The 16775-nt window shown below is 40.3% G+C and overlaps 1 protein-coding gene across 1 annotated transcript in view; it reads right to left on the minus strand.

The window, feature by feature from the left end:
• Nucleotides 1-8556: 8556 nt before the first annotated feature.
• Nucleotides 8557-16775, minus strand: part of Lace1 (lactation elevated 1) — a 154339-nt gene continuing 146120 nt past the window's right edge. Inside the window, exons 10-12 of the mRNA XM_013022370.1 lie at nt 14547-14687; nt 10150-10263; nt 8557-9190 (exon numbers count right to left, since the gene is read on the minus strand). Of these exons, the coding sequence (XP_012877824.1) occupies nt 9062-9190; nt 10150-10263; nt 14547-14687 (384 nt within the window). The 3' untranslated portion in view covers nt 8557-9061. The remainder of the gene's footprint in view (nt 9191-10149; nt 10264-14546; nt 14688-16775) is intronic.

Here is a 16775-nt window from a genome sequence, read left to right on the forward strand (position 1 = left end):
ATAAATGTCATTTGTCCGTGTCTTCTCATCCACTGTGCACCATCTCATTTCCTCCTCCCATAGCCCTGTCTCTAGTGTATTTATGTTGTTGCCTATATGTGTATATATATAAAGATATATAGATTTTGTATTTCAGTAAATACACATATAAGATGTATACATATATATGTATACATATATATACATATACATATATGAATTCTTTTCTGGAGCTGGGCACTGGTGGCTCACGCCTGTAACTAGCTACTTATGAGGCTGAGATCTAAGGATCATGGTTCAAAGCCAGCCTGGGCAAGAAAGTCCATGAGACTCTTATCTCCAATAAACTACTCAGAAAAAGCCAGAAGTGGCACTATGGCCCAAGTGGTAGAGCACTAGCCTTGAGCACAAAGAGGCTCAGGTTCAGCGCCCAGGCCCTGAGTTCAAGCCCTAAGACTGGCAAAAAAAAAAAAAAGAAGAATTATTTTCTGTGTAGGCTTTCTAATTTTCCTCCAAGAGGATTCTTCTTTTTCTTTACAATGTAAAATTATTCGGGATTATATACTTCAGTTTTTCCTTATATATGTATGACCATTGTGAAGAACCTATAGTAATTTTAAGTTCTATTATCTTACTGTGCCTATAAGTTTAGAGTAATAAAAATTTAAACCTTAAGATTTGAAAACATATACACAAAGAAATTGACAAAAGGATGATAGACTTAAAGGAAGATTCCAATGATGTAACTTCTCTGAACAGCTAAAGAACAGTCTAACAAAATGAATACCAGAAAGCTGAAATGTTTTTGTTTGGGAGGTGCAGAAAGGGGAAAAGTGCTAGTACTGGGGCTTGAACTCAGGGCCTGGCATTGTTTCTTAGCTTTTTCAGTAAAGGCAAGCACTCTACCACTTGAGACACACTATAGCTCTACTTCTGGCTGTTTGGTGGTTAATAGGAGATAAGAGTCTTACAAATTTTCTTGCTCAGGCTAACTCTGAAGTGTAATCCTCAGACCTCTGCCTCCAGAGTAGCTAGGATTTGGCAAGTGAGGCACTGGTGCCTGCCACCAGGGTTTCTGAGCTTTGTCCATGTTGCCATGCCAGTATAGCTGTTCTTCCTAGTGTGCCGTACCTGCCAGAGGTCCCACTGCATGCCATGCCCACGTACCTGCTAGTCCCTAGGATTGGGTGGACTCAGTGGACTCACAAAGACTCCAGTTAATCCCGAAAAGACTGGTGGCAATAATACATCCCTCTCCAGATTGCTGCAAGGATTAGTACCTCAAAGCTCTGCCAGTTGCGGTGACTCTAGCTCTTTGCCATCACAAATGGGGCTGTGAAGAGCCATCTCCCTCCCTCCCTCCCCCCCGCCCCCGTGCATGCTCCCTTACCCCTCCACATTTTCTTATGCCATCTTTCAGGGTCCCTGTCTTCATTAATGAGGCCACTTTTGTTACAACTGTTGCAGAGAAAGTCCGAGATCTGGGCCTTCTTCACAACACTCATTTCCCAGTGGTGCTATCTTGGGCAAACCACAGATTGTTCTGGAGCCTTGTTTCCTCACGGTTGGGATAATCCTCACCCCCTCCCTCAGAGAAGGCTGTGGGATAAACTCCAGGTGGGAATAAGTGCTCTGTAACCTTGGAGATATTGCCTGGTTTATGGGGATGGAGATGGATGGAAGAAGAATCCAGGCCTCTAGAAGGTAGGAAACGGGGATCAGAGGTACCAGGGGAGTCTGGTACCTGAGATGGCCTCACAAGTCTGTGGACTGGGTGTCAGAACTATGACAGCAAAACTCTATGCTCCCTTGAAAACATTCCAGCCAAAAAATCAGTTATCCTAGGACAGGAGACCTAGCTGCAGGCCCAACTCTACAAGGTGGCTAACTCTGTAGCCACAGGCAACATTTCTGTCCTCTACTACAAGTTAGAGCCCCATGGTGGGGCATTAATGAGTATGGATACTAGGGCCCGCCCCTGTACAATGGCACCTGGGTCTCTGAGGTGCATCTCCACCCGGGGAATGGGCAGCATCTGTTGTTCACCAACCCACTGATAATATTGTTTTCCTATCAGTTCATCACACTGACCACAAGATGGTGCCCTTTTTCTGGGAAATCTCTGATGTGCACCAAAGGAGTAACAATTTGTTTGCTATGCTAAGCAATTGGAAAAGAGAGGGTTTGGAGCTGGGCACCAGTGGCTCACACCTGTAATCCTAGCTGAGATCTGAGGTTCACAGTTCAAAGCCAGACAGGGCAGGAAAGTCCATGAAACTGCTTATCTCCAATTAGCTACCCAAAGGCCAGAAGTGGAGCTGTGGCTCAACTGGTAGAGTCAGAGAGAGAGAAGCTCAGGCCCCAGGACTGGCACAAAAAATTAAAGCAATAAAAGAATGGGCTTGAATTATTTAACCACCTCAAGCATCTCAGTAGGCCATCTACTATATATTTTTTGATACACATACAAGACACATAGGTACATTTACTATGCATCTTTTTCTATACTATGTCCCTTTTCCTTGAAAAGATACACTATCTTGGAGGCTACACTATCTTTTTGGGGAAAGGTATATGGTATCTTAGACACCATTTGGGTTTGGATGGATGTTGTTTTGCATTCTTCATAGGGTAAGAATGCCAAAGCAGAGAACAGACACCGCTTCCCACTAAGATCATGTGCATTAGTATCAGTTACAACTAGTAACACATTTTATCCAGTTTTATCCATTTACAAAGAGCTCTTTACCAACTAGCCTCAAAATAATCTATGAAATGGGCATTATTATTATTCTCATTTATAAGATGATAAGGCTGAGGCTTGAGCACTATCTTATTTAAGGTCAGACTGGCAGAATTGAATTTTCTAGCTCTAGATCTTGAGCCCTTTCTCCTGCATCCCAGAGATCATAGTCAAGTCTGGGGAACCCTTGAGAAAGGAAATTTCTTAGTATAACCTTTGGAAAACTTCACATACACACACACACACACACACACACACACACGTGTCCTGGAACTTCATGCCATGAGACACAAGGTGGACAGACATACCTGTCTGACTGAACTGTGAGGTAAACGGAGGTAAAGCTGGGAGGTCCTGGGGAGGAGTTGACTGCAGGCAGCACACTCAACAATTTTCTCTTCCAGGAAAATCAACTGCTGCTTGATAATGGCCAAAGTTTAATCTTAATTCTGCCTTAATAGAAAATTGCAAACTCATCTCCAAAGAAAACCCTTTTCTACCAGTAACTGATGTCATATAAGATCAGGGACTCTCTATATTTGATTCCAGAGTCCTGAATCTTGTATATCCATTTTTGTAATTTGGGGAGGGGGAGGGGAAGGGAAGTAACAAAGTGCTGAATTAAGGTTACAGGATAACCCATTGTAACAATGAGATGTACAAGACACTATGTTGAAAACGAACTTTACAACTTTGGGGCGGAGCGGGGGGGGGGAGAAACTGGGGGGGTGGGGAGTGAAGGGATGGTAGGGGGAAAATGAGGAGGTAACAATGCTTGCTAGGAAATGCACTCATTACCTTAATCGTGTAACTGTAATCCTCTGTACAGTATTTTTACAAAAAATATACAAAAAAATTAAAAAAATAAAATACAAAAAAGATCAGTGGCTCAAGATAACTTAAAAATATTACTTACAGACCTGTTGCTACACAGATTCTCATAATGGATCAAAAACCCTAGTGTCAGAGATGCAGGCCACTCCAATCCTTGGGAAGTGTTGGTTCATTTGTTTTTAATCTCAGATGAAGGTGCAGCATCAGTAGGATCAAGTTAGATGGATGTGTGCATGTTGTGTTCAGAACAAAGGCAATGAAATGTAAAGTGTAAAAAAATAGTGTTTGGATCATTTTATTTTAGTTTTATTTTTTGGACAGTCCTGGGGCTTGAACTCAGGGCCTGGGTACTATTCCTGAGCTTCCTTTGCTCAAAGCTAGCACTCTACCACTTGAGCCACAACACCAGGCCTGAGCACTGTACCTGAGCTTCTTTTGCTCAAGGCTAATTCTCTACCACTTGAGCCAAAGCGCCACTTCTGTCTTTTTCTATTTATGTGGTACTGAGGAATCAAACCCAGGGCTTCATACATGCTAGGCAAGCACTCTACCAGTAAGTCACATTCCCAGCCCCTGATCATTTTATTGACTGTAATGTGTATATCAGCAATTCAGTATTCTTTTTAGCCCTTGTCTGTGCCTTAGTTTCCCTATCTATAAAATGGCCATAACAGTACTCATTTCAGAGAAGGATCAAAAGAATTTATTAAGTACTTAGAACCATGCCAAGCACATTGTAAGCATGTATTTCTTAAATAAGTGCTTATGTGCACATCCATTTGCAAGAAAAATTTTAATTTACAAAACGTTCAAGTAATTTTAACCTTCCATTATTTGCACACTTGTAAGTACAAGAAATACACTTCAGAAAGATTAAAGTATTGCCTTATAATTAAACTATGAAATTTCATTGCAGATGCGTTTCTGTGAATAAAACAATACAACAGGTTTTTTTGGCCTCAGAAATAAGTTAAAATTGTTTAAATCTACCATGTTGCCTCATGACTACTGTTATCAGCAAATAAATTAATACTATCTAACTAAATACAAAAGTAATGACAGCAATCAGGTTTTTATTCTTTTTTCTTTTTGGCACTTGGGATTGAAGGTAGGGCCTCACACTATCTATACAAGCGCTACCACTTGAGCCATGCCTCTAGCCCTTTTATTTTTTTAAAGGAAAAGTTTCCTTTTCCCCCCTTACTTGCCTGCTGTTAAGTCTGGAAAGTAGCAATCATTTTAATAATGTTTTTTGTTTGTTTTTGCTTTTTATTTTTATTTTTTTCTTGGTCGTGGGGCGTGAACTCTGAGCCTGATTGCTGTCCCTCAGCTCTTCAGCTCAACATGAGCTACAGCACCACTTCCGGTTTTCTGGTAGTTTATTGGAGATAATAGTCTCACGGACTTTCCTGCCCAGGCTGGCTTTGAACCATAATGCTCAGATCTGAGCCTCCTGAGTAGCTAGGATTACAGGTGTGAGCCACCAGTGCCTGGCAGAAAGTAGGAATCATTTTAGAGGGTATTCCGGACTCTGCTGGCTTCCCTGGTCTGGGTTTCTAAGAAGATAGGCTCTTCTTCCATAGCAGTACTTGGCTCCAACCTCCATTTCTTAGCATGGATGTAAAGCATTCCCAGTAAATACATGTGCTCTAAGAGATTTATGTAACCTTGGGGACAAAAACTGGATTGCTGAGAACTTAATAGGGACACAACTCAGAAGACACATAGAAATGTGCTTTCTGACCTACGGGTTGTTTTCATGTCTCATTTTGTATTACAAGTTGAATATCCCTATTTAGAAAATCTGACATCAAATTCTGAACCCTTTTCAACACAGACATGACACTCCAAATGGAAAATTCCATGGCCACCTTGCATTTCTGGTCACAGTCAAAACACAGGCACACTACAAATATTGCAGACAATTATGTATGAGCTTTACATAAAATAAATGCATTTTTGTGTTCAGACTGGGGCTCTATCCCCAAGATATCTCATTACAAATATATAAACATTCCAAAGTCTGATAATGTTAGAAATTCAAAGCACTTCAGATCCAAAGCACTTCAGATAAAGCATACTCAACACTCCTTTTACTAGAACTACCATATTGTTTTCTAGTAATAGTTAATCATTAAGATTTTTTTCTTGCATGTTGTTTTGTGAACCAATCTTTGGAGATCAAGATAAATGAAGATTTATAATTTCCAGCCACCATGAAACTCCTTCCTCTTCCTTGCAGATAACGAGATCAAGCCAGCCTTACCTTCTTGCCCTGTTCTCTATACAGTCTTTCCTCCAAGCTCAGAAAGCCTTTTCTACTATGGCTCAGCCCTCCAGCCCCAGGGAGCTGGAGGGGAAGAATAGGAGGAGTACATCTTCCAGTTAGGTAGGTAAAGCTTGCATTATAGCTTCATCTACAGACATAATAGTTTAAAAGTTGTTTAAGGTGTTTATCACCAAGGTGATATAGGATAGCTACACTGAAAATTACATAGGCTTCTGTGCATTGAGTCAGGGCTTAATGCTTCATCATTACTTCTGTTAAAAAAAATTAGTCCAGGGCTGGGAAAGTGGCTCAGTGGTAGAGTGCTTGCCTTGCATGCATGCATGAGGCCCTGGGTTCAATTCCTCAGTACCATATGAGCAGAAAAAGCCAGAAGTGGCACTGTAGCTCAAATGGTAGAGCACTAGCCTTGAGCTGAAGAGCTGAGGGACAGTGCCAGGCCCAGAGTTCAGGCCCATGACTGACCAAAAAAAAAAAAAAAATTAACCCAAATAACTCAAATGAACTTTTTCAAGAGCACCTGAGTGGAGCACTCTTCTACATACACCAACATATTCAGAGAATACACAGTTTCCATTTCTACTAGTCACTCTATCCATATATCTGTCCATACCATCTTTTTATATCAAGAATAGTTATTAAAAGAATGTCAAAAGGAAAAGTGAAATTTAGGGCTAGAGGTTTGACTAAGTTGTACAGTACTTGCCTCACATGCCAGTACTGCAGGAGAAGGGAGATTAAGATTTAAATAATAAAGGTAAACAGTTACATTTATTTAGTCAAATAAATGGTGTATTTACAACAGTGTAAGCAATTTCCCTTTATTTTATTGCCAGTCCTGGAGCTTGAAGTCCAGGCCTGGGCACTGTCCCTAAGCTTCTTTTCCTCAAGGCTAGCACTCTATCACTTGAGCCACAGCACCACTTCTGGCTTTCTCTGTCTATGTGGTACTGAGGAATCAACCAAGGGCCTCATGCATGCTAAGCAAGCACTCTACCACTAAGACACATTCCCAGCCTTACAACTTCACTTTTGAAGCTTCAGTTCCTTACCTCAGGATGTTATACTCAATTTCTAGCACTACTTTTTAAACTGGCCTAATGTAAATACCTAGTGTTAAGTCAAGCATATAGTGCTATTTCCCAATTTTCCCCTTTTACTTAATCTCTTGGAATTGTTTTACTTCAATAAAATATTTTGGAATCACATTTGACTTTCAGACACTCTAAAGTTTTCTCTATGGTTGCATACCCACCCATGTACCTGCTTGACTATTTCAGGTTAATATCTAAAATAGACTATGTGGGCACCATTGTCTCACGCCTGTAATCCTAGCTGTTTAGGAGGCTGAGATCTGAGGATCACAGTTCAAAGCCAGCCCAAACAGGAAAGTGTGTGAGACTCTGATCTCCAATAAACTACTCAGAAAATGACGGAAGTGACATTGTGGCTGAAGTGGTAAAGCACTAGACTTGAGCACAGAGAGGCTCAGGGACAGAGCCCAGGCCTTGAGTTCAAGCCCCAGGATTGGCAAAAATTAAATAAAAATAGACTACAGGAATAAGGATCAAATAGGATTCAAAGAGCTTACCTATGCTGACAATTACAATCATTGTTGAACCAACTCATCTCTGCCTATTTCCCCAAATCCTTGATCTTTACAGCACTTTTTAGACTTTATATTTTTTCTTTGTCTTTTCTGAAGAGGGATTTAAGACTCTCTTAACAGCCTCACCCCAAATCCCCTCTTAGTGATAATAGTGACACCAAGTGTTATTTAAATCAATCAAGATACAAGTTTGATTGGCAAATCAAATTTGTGTGTGTGTGTGCGCGCACACACACACATGCGTATGCCAGTTCTGGGGCTTGAAATCAGAGCCTGGACACTGTCACTGAGCTTTCTTGCTTAAGACTAGTGCTCTACCACTTGCACCACAGCTCTGCTTCCACTGGTTCCACTTTTTGCTTGTTAACTGGAGCCATCAGTACCTGGCCGACAAGTAAGATTTTATTTAATGCTTTTCTAGGTGGTTTTCTATTTATTAGTAGGTCCAACTCTTTGCAGAGTCAAGGGCAAGAGTAAGAAGCAGCATTTTGCAATGTCAGCTAGTATAGGTGAACCGTGGGAAGGAGTCTGCTGTCCATGAGGGTCTGGCTGGTCTCAGATGAGCAAGTGTCCACTCTGCAGCAGGCATGTCTATGACTGTATTTCCTCCCATACTCTGGTACTTGCCTTCCCACTGGCTGACAGTCAGGGAACTGCCTGCAGAGCTGCCTGTTGGTTTAGATTTGGTATTTGCTCCTTACTTATTAACACTATACTCCTTGATCTACCCAGGTATCTCTGCATACGCATAAGATCCAGCCCTGCCTGCCAAGCATGATCTCAAGGTTTTACATAAGATGCAGCCCTGCCTGCCAAGCATGATCTCAAGATTTTAAAAAAATACTCTCCCAGCTGGGCGCTAGTGGCTCATGCCTGTAATCCTAGCTACTCAGGAAGCTGAGATCTGAGGATCACGGTTCAAAGCCAGCCCAAGCAGGAAAGTCCATAAGACACTCATCTCCAATTAACCACCAGAAAACCGCAAGTGGCGCTGTGGCTCAATTGGTGGAGCCCTTGCTTTGAGCTGAAGAGCTCAGGGTCAGTGCCCAAGCCCAGAGTTTAAGCCCCACAACCAACAAAAATTAAAAAATAAAAAATACTCTCCTCCTTAAAGAAATCACATATTTAAACCCATATTCTAAAATGTTATTCTCTTCAGTTTATAGAAAGATCAGAAAGCTCTGTTTCAAAGTAAAATGCAAGGTTCTCTTCCCCTTATAAAGATGGCCTTCTTAAGTGCTACAACCATAAAAGCAAAGCTGGAAATGTCCACATACCCTACATTTACTGTGCGGTTGCATGTTCAAGGTTCATTCAGGTGGCTTAATGGGAAGCTAACATGTCTGGTTTGACAGTAATCTTTACGAGTGATAATTATAATATTGTAGTGCAGAAATTAGCACAAATAAATAGGCAAAAAAGTAGACCTATAAAAATGTAAGTCTTTAACTTACTAATCCACTACATCTCTGACAGCAATATTAGATTAAAATGGTCCAGAGGACAAAGTGCATAATTAATGATGAGAAAATGGTTCCTTCAAGTCTTAAAATACAGAGTTCTCCCTGTATTAGCCATTTATCTAGTTTTATTCATGTGAAATTGACAGTTACTTCTTGCTCCTCTCCCCTTCATTCCAGTACTGTTCAGTCTGCATTTCTGTGAGTCGGGAAATTGTGCGCTGAAATGCAAAGATTTCCTCTTCTCCAGTAAACATCGAGAGCCCTTCTGCTGATTCCTAGTTACAAAAACAAACAAAAAAACAAAACAGCACCAATTAAACCCACCCAAATGAAAACTTATAGAAGTACATTTTTTTTCAAAAAGAAAAGCTTTGAGTAACCTATTTAGATTTAAAATTGCTATATAATTTCCTCAAATACTATCCTCCTAAGTGAGACTACAGAATCAACAGATCAAAACTGATAGACTATAAAGAGAACAAACTGCCAGGAAAAGTTACTGCTCTTTCCTCCAAATGGGCTTTTGCCGGGGCAGAAGAACTGAAGTCTTCGTTCTTAGAGTTTGTGTTGGTATTTTACATCTTGACTAACGTTTGCATGGTCACTTTTTGAGAAATATAGACTGTAATATTCTTACAGAAGTAAATACAAAGTCAATTCTTCTTGGCCTGAGGCAAATCTAGACTCCAAGCTCCAGAAGAACTGGGCAAACATCAGCTTGTGTCTTCATAGCCTATCACCCACAAGTATCCCTGAAGTGTTTGCTAAAAGAAGATTCGGAGATGATTCATGGATTTCTTTTTTCAGCAAGGGCCTTCCTGAGTACTTCTTGAGTCTAGACTAACTAACCCACACACTTGGATTCTATCACATGCACTGCAGATTTAGCAATCATGAAGAACATCCAGAAAAACATGGTACAGCAGGGAAAGCCTGAAACCAGAAAGTTCCAGGTATGGCCCACCATTACTCAGCAGTGTGACTGTGGGCCATTAGTCCATCTCTCTGGAGTTCATTCTGATGGTCTGATGTGATCACTGAGTATTCCTTCTATTCTTAAATGGTAATTCTCTGAAGTTACTGATATTGAGGATAAGTCTGCTACACTTGAGTGAAAAGAAGGCAGCAAATCAATGGTTAACTATCTGAATTCTTTCTTCAAAATGTAGCCTGTATCAAACCAAAACAATTAAGCTGTTTTATAATAAAAAGAGATTATGTTAATATCATCTACCTGGCTCAGTCCCAAATCATCCATCAGTATTCTGCTTTGCTCCAACACACTGTCATCATGTTGATACAAAAATAAGCTTGATATAGGAGTCGACGCAGAACAAATTACCCGCACCTGTAATAGAAGAAAATAAGTAGATGGTGTTACTCTTTACATTTACCAAGTTGAAAGTAAGAAAAATTTCTCATAAGATAAAAAAAAATCTGTTCTTTCACAAAGGGAGCTTGGATCTCTGCTTTTAAAATGTCCATACTTTTTCTAATAGTTTGTAGTTAATAGATGTATTGAAACTGAATAGTATTTTTCCAAATATTTCTACACAGACTATACCCCATGGAAAAGTATGGAGCAAAGGTTTAATTGGGACACTCCAGGCCAGCAGGGACCTGAGCCAAGGTCTTCTGGTGCTAAGCATAATGTTCTTTCCATTGCTGCTATGATTTACATGTTTGTGTGCTCTCCAAAATTCATGTTGAAACTTATTCATAGTATAGTATTATTAAGATGTAGGGAATTTCAAGAATGATTGAGCCACAAGAGCTCCAGAAAGATCTGCCTGAGTTCTTTTTTTTTTTTAATCCCAGTCCTAAGGCTTGAACTCAGGGTCTGAGTACTGTCCCTAAGCCTCTTTGTTCTCAGGCTAGTGCTCTACCACCTGAGCCGTGGCACCACTTTTGGCTTTTTCTGAGTAGTTCATTGGAGATAGGAGTCTCACAGACTTTTCTGCCCAGGATGGCTTTGAATTGTGATCCTCTGATCTCTGCCTCCTAAGTAGTTTAGGATTACAGGTGTGAGTCATTGGTACCCGTCTCCTGTCTGAGCTTTGATCATAGACTTTATAACCTCCTGAACTGTAAGAAATAAATTCCTTTTATTTATGATTTTCCCAGCATGTGATCATTTTGTTATAGAAGCATAAACAAGCTAGGACAATTATACTTGGCTCTCAACTTTTATGTCTCTGTGGAGCTGGTCCCTGTGTGTTGGCTCCCACATGCACTGTAAAAGAGGTAGTTATATAACTTTACTGAGTAGCTGACAGCCAAATTCAGCCCATTATTCCTTTACTCCTTTATCCCTAGCTTCTAGAACCTACATTTGTAGCAGCATCCTGTCAGGACATTCTTCAAAAAGACTAGGCATGTGTGATAATATATTATAAGTGGCTTTTATATATTGCATGTTCAGCAGTTTAAATGCAAAACATACTTTTCTTCAAATTTAAAACATTCTGGGGGCTGAGAAGGTGGCTCAGTGGTAGAGTGCTTGCCTTGAATGCATGGGGTCCTGGGTTCAATTCCTTAGTACCACATAAACAGAAAAATCCAGAAGTGGTGCTGTGGTTCAAGTGGTAGAGCATTAGCCTTGAGCGGAAGAGCTGAGGACAGTGCCCAGGCCTAAAGTACAAGCCCTACAACCAACAAAAAAAAAAAAATCCTGGTATTTTCAGGATTCCTATCTATCCTTTAAAAAATATATTAATACTTTAAAATAATGTGCTAATATTTGGGACTCACCTTCCCATATCCAAATAGCTTTCTACCACCACTGATAAATTCTATTTATCACAAAAGATATTTTTCATTATTTAAATGATAATACCCTTATTTTACAAATCTCCATGACTATATTCTATAATACTGTGTATTGCTCTCAATTTATGAAATAAGATAATTTGGGCTACACTTTAATATAGCGTATAATCTCTAGGTGCATGATTTAGTTGGAGCAAATGGTGAGAGCAGTTTGTACATGCCAGTATATTGCCAGACCAATCTTTCTTTCCTTTAAATAAAGAAGTAGGTGTGAGGTAGGATTGGGTAGTAAGGGATGTGGGCACAGGCTTTAAGATATGTCCAACTGAATTATATAAACATAATGAAATTCTTGTTCCTCCAATCTATGAGCCATCTATTATGTCCCTATACCACTTTCTTTGTAAAGCTTTGGCTGTAAATACAATGCTACCTCCAGAATCACACACTTCATTCCAGAGCTCTTGAGATGAGTGGAGAGTCTCTGCAGAAGACAACCACTCACAGCTGACAGGCCTTGACCCCTAGCTCTCTGACCTTGGCCTCTGCTTTTCTTGACTTACTGATCATGTGTGTATTGGCTCTCTGGACACAAGCAGCAGGTTTTGCCGACACACTTAATGCAAGCTTCCCTTGACCCCTGCACTAGAGCTTGCTTGCTTGCTGCATTTTATGTAGGCAAAGCTGTAAACACCTCATGCTAGCTACCCCCTCCACCCTGTGCTAGAAGTCAGCCATCCCTCTGCTGAGTCTTGGTAAGAAGTACCAGAAGAGTAAATAGACTTACAAGTTGCAGGCCTGGCCTGGCCTGGTCTGCATTTTCTGGAATGGGGATGGTAGGCTCATGTCAGTTCTTTGGTTTGGTTTGGTTTGGGTTTAGCGTTTTGTTTGCTTGCTTGTTTGATGGTACTAAGGTTAGAACTTAGGACCTTGTGCTTACTTCTTCAACCACTCAACCACTTTACCTCTACCTTCAGTTCTTTTTGCTTTCCTTATTTTTTGAAAAGGGTCTCACATTTGCTAGGTTGGACCTGGACCACAGTCCTCTTATTTAACTTCCCATGTAGCTGAGATGACAGGTACACACCATCACACTCAACTATTTATTGGTTGAGATGAGGTCTTGGAAACCTGGGTTGGTCTGCCACTGCCATTCTTACCTATGATCTCAGCCTCTCAAGTAGCTAGGATTACCAAAGTGAGCCATTGAGTCTTGCTATGAATCCACATTATTTATTTATTTTGGTGCTAGTCCTGGGGCCTGAACTCAGAGCTTGGGTACTGTCTCTGAGCTTCTTTTTTTTCTTATTTTTTTGTTTGTTTTTTGGTCTGAGACTGGGACTCAAACTTGGTATCTGATGCTTTCCTCGTTGGCTGGCACTTACGACCTGACCTGATCCATGCCTCCAACCCTATCTTTGAGCTTTTTTGTTCAAGGCTAGCACTCTACCACTAGAGCCACAGCTCCACTTTTGGCTTTTTGGTGGTTAATTGGAGTTAAAAATCTCAACAGGTTTTTCTGCCTAGAATGGCTTTGGACCACAATCCTCAGTGAGCCTCCTGATTAGCTAAGAAACAGGCATGAGCTACCAGTGCCTAGCCAAATCTAGATTTTTAGGTAGCTCAGATGGTGGTTGATGCAGGTAGTTCTCAGAGGAATTCTCTGGGCCAACCCTCAAAACTTCTCCCCCAAGATAAGTGCAATCTTTCCTGAATCCCTTAGCCCAGGTGCCTCTCTGTGTCCAAAAGGTCATCCCACAGTGGTGACTGGCCACTGACTTCTGTACACATGATTGCTGTTTCCAGCCTTTGGATTGTAAGTTTGCAAAGGCAAGCACCCTGTCCAGCATTATTGCCATTGAGTTTCTACTACTCACTACTGTTCTTAGCATCATAAAGATGTTGAGTGAGTCAGAGAAACATTGAAATCTCACTTGTCCCTCCCAGTAGTTTGTTATGTGCCTCCTCTACCACAAAGTCTCTTCATTTTAGAATTACTATTCTAAGTCTATACAGTGACTAGGGAGTACAGACTCAGAGCGGTAATTCTAAATGCACTAAATGTCTTTCATAGTAAAGTAATAGTTAAGTAATTTGAAATTGTGCATACCTTGGCTGTCAGTGACAGCTCACCTTTATTGTGAGCTCACTACATGCCAGACAAGGCTCTTAGTGCTTATTTACTCATTTCATCCTAACAAGAATCTTGCAAAATAAGTACTAATTTTATCCCCTTATTCCAGAGTAGGAAATTTGAGTTCAGAAGACTAAGCAGGTTGTTAAGATAGGCAGGTTGGCATTAGGGCTCACTACCACTGAACTATACATAACTGCCCAATGGCTCTGCAATCCATGCTAAAACATGTAAGTTTTTAAAAAAAACAAAAAACAAAAACTAGTTACTGATGTTCTAAGTAACAGGGAGAGAAAGCTTCAGTACTGTGAAGATCCTTTAGTCATTTATTCAGTTGTTGATTCATTATTCTGTCAGTCATTTATTTGGATAACACATGTATACTGAGTAAGCAGTTGGGTCAGGCCTTATGTTCTTCATGACCATAGATGGGCCTGTTCCTTCTGGTGCTATAATGGAGTCATTAGCAGAGTGATTTGTTTGACTATACTTCTAAATGCTGTTATAAGTAACAGTAAGTACAGAGTATTTGTCTGGGTAATGATCTCTTATATATTTTACCTGGACCAGCTTCTTAGTCCTCTAAAGTAGTTATTATCCTCAATCTGCAGATTAGAAAACCCAACACAGAGAGGTAAAGCAAGCTGTATGTAGAGCTAGGATTCCGTAGGAGGACATCAGCCTCCACAATCAAAATGCAGTTTCGAGAAAATGTCTTAAATCCTTACCTTGAAATCATACAAGTTGTCAATGAGAGTTATGAATCTTCGAGCTTGAGTCATCTTTGCCAGCGTAAATTGTGGAATGTTTCGTAAAAATAGTGTATCAAAATTCTTTGAGAGTTCCAAATAGTCACTGGCTCCAACTGCCTGTAATTAAAATCAAGGAAAATAAAATAAACTAGTGTTAGTCACCTTTAGATCTGTTGAATTTGAAAATTAGCTTGTCACAGTGTGACTTTGACGTGCCTTGAAGTGCCTTTGAAGTTTTTCAGAATAGGTTAGGGACACTGACACTGTGCACAGTATGGCCTTAACAATGATTTTAAAAAGGAATGAGGAAAGAGATTAAGAGTGCAGTGAGGGTAAAAGAATATCTCAATGGTAAGGTACCTTTTATGTCAGTATTCTAAGTCCAGACTGCCATATTTTTTTTATCTAGATGTCATCATTTTAAATATTTCTTACAAGTCAACTGCACACTGTCACTATTGTTCAGTGGAGGTATTTTATAATGGTATATAGGATATTGCATAAAATAAAGACTATTCTTTCTGTATTTCTTCTGGAATAATTTTTTGTTTAATTCTATATATAAGTTTTAAAGAGGAAAGTAGTAAGCTTTGCTAACTTTGTTAGGTACTACCTACCAAAAGGCTTGATTGAGCAGACATCTGAGACCTCTAGAATAATTTGGAGCCAGGCACCAGTGGCTTATGCCTGTAATCCTAGCTACTCAGTAGGCTGAGATCTGAGGATGGAAGTCTGGGTGAGACTCTTATCTCAAATTAACTACCAAAGAAGCTACAAGTAGAGCTATGGCTCAAGTGGTATAGTGCTATCCTTGAGCAAAAAAGTTCAGGGACAGCATCCATGCCCTGAGTTCAATCCCCAGAACTGGCACCCCTCCCTTCCAAAAAAAAAAAAGAATCATTTGGAGTGTCTTGCTAGAAAGAAGGTACATGATCAGGTCCTCAAAGTTATCCAGAAAACTGCCACCTACAAGTGGGAACATGAATTTAACACGAACATTAAGAAAGCTATCTGCAAACACATTCTTTGGTCTTAAGAAACATCCCAGGGAATGTGACCTCTATTCATCTCAAGTTGTGTGGGGGTAATTGTACTCTGTAAGCACCAAAATCATGAGTCAAATCCAGGATAGTGCAGTACTTCTGACCCTGCTAGAATGGGGAGGAAATCAAAGACTGGGTAGCCACTATGCAGTCCCTCAGAAAGCTTCTGGATCACCATGACCAGCTCCTGGGACAGGAGTGGCTGTGCCTGTCTCTTGAAGATCCTTTGCTTGAAAGCTTCTTTCTTTGGCAATGATGATCTGGCCATGTTTTGAGAGAATTGGGGAGCTCTAAGTATGAGAGTCTTTCTGTCCATTCGTGTAAGGCTACTGTATCCTCATGACCTCCTCTGAACAACGGAGTTCTCATGAAGGTATGGACATCCAGAATTAAGTTCTGGAGAAGGGATTCCATTGAGAGAAAGAGAAAAGGCAGTTCTAAGAAAGGTACAATGATTTTGGGACCTCGGCCACATAAAACCAGAGAGGAAGAGCATAGAGAATGAATGACAAGACTCCTTTAGAAATGTGCTTAACGTGACCTTTCCTTTCTTCCCCTCTCCCTTACTAGCTAAAAAAAACCACAGCTGGAAGGAGATGACTTTTGTCTTTTTGTCTTCTCTGTCTGGAGATCTCTGTCTATAAACCCTATGCTTGACCTTAGCTGAATCAAGCTGCTCACCATAGCCATGGAAGGGCTCAAGGGTGTCATGAGAACTCATTTTTGGCTTAGCTCTGACATTCTTACAAGGATGCTCTGCTGTCAAGGCTCAACACACCAGAAATGTATGAATGAAAAACAAGTGCTCTAGAATGCATGGGTTTGAATCCTTGGTCTGCTACTTATTAACTGGGAACTTTGAACAAGCTATTCATACAGTCTTCCTGTTCTTCAGCTTTTCTATCTATAAAATGGGAATTTGATTCATATCTTACAATATCAAGAAGATTAGTGAAGTAATATAGTTAGTTAGTGTAGTGGCTGGCCCATGCCTTGGCATTCACATCATTTCACTACTTTTGTTATTATTATTTTCAACACAAATGATTGGGTTCAAATAAGTTGAAAATATAGATATGGTATCAGTGGGAATCGGTTAATTTTGCTTCACAATTAACTGTATCCAAAACCCCTAAACAGCCTTGTGACTTGCCTGACCTGA

This window comes from Dipodomys ordii, unplaced genomic scaffold (genome assembly GCF_000151885.1).
Source record: "Dipodomys ordii isolate 6190 unplaced genomic scaffold, Dord_2.0 Scaffold62, whole genome shotgun sequence".
Classification (NCBI taxonomy): Eukaryota; Metazoa; Chordata; class Mammalia; order Rodentia; family Heteromyidae; genus Dipodomys; species Dipodomys ordii.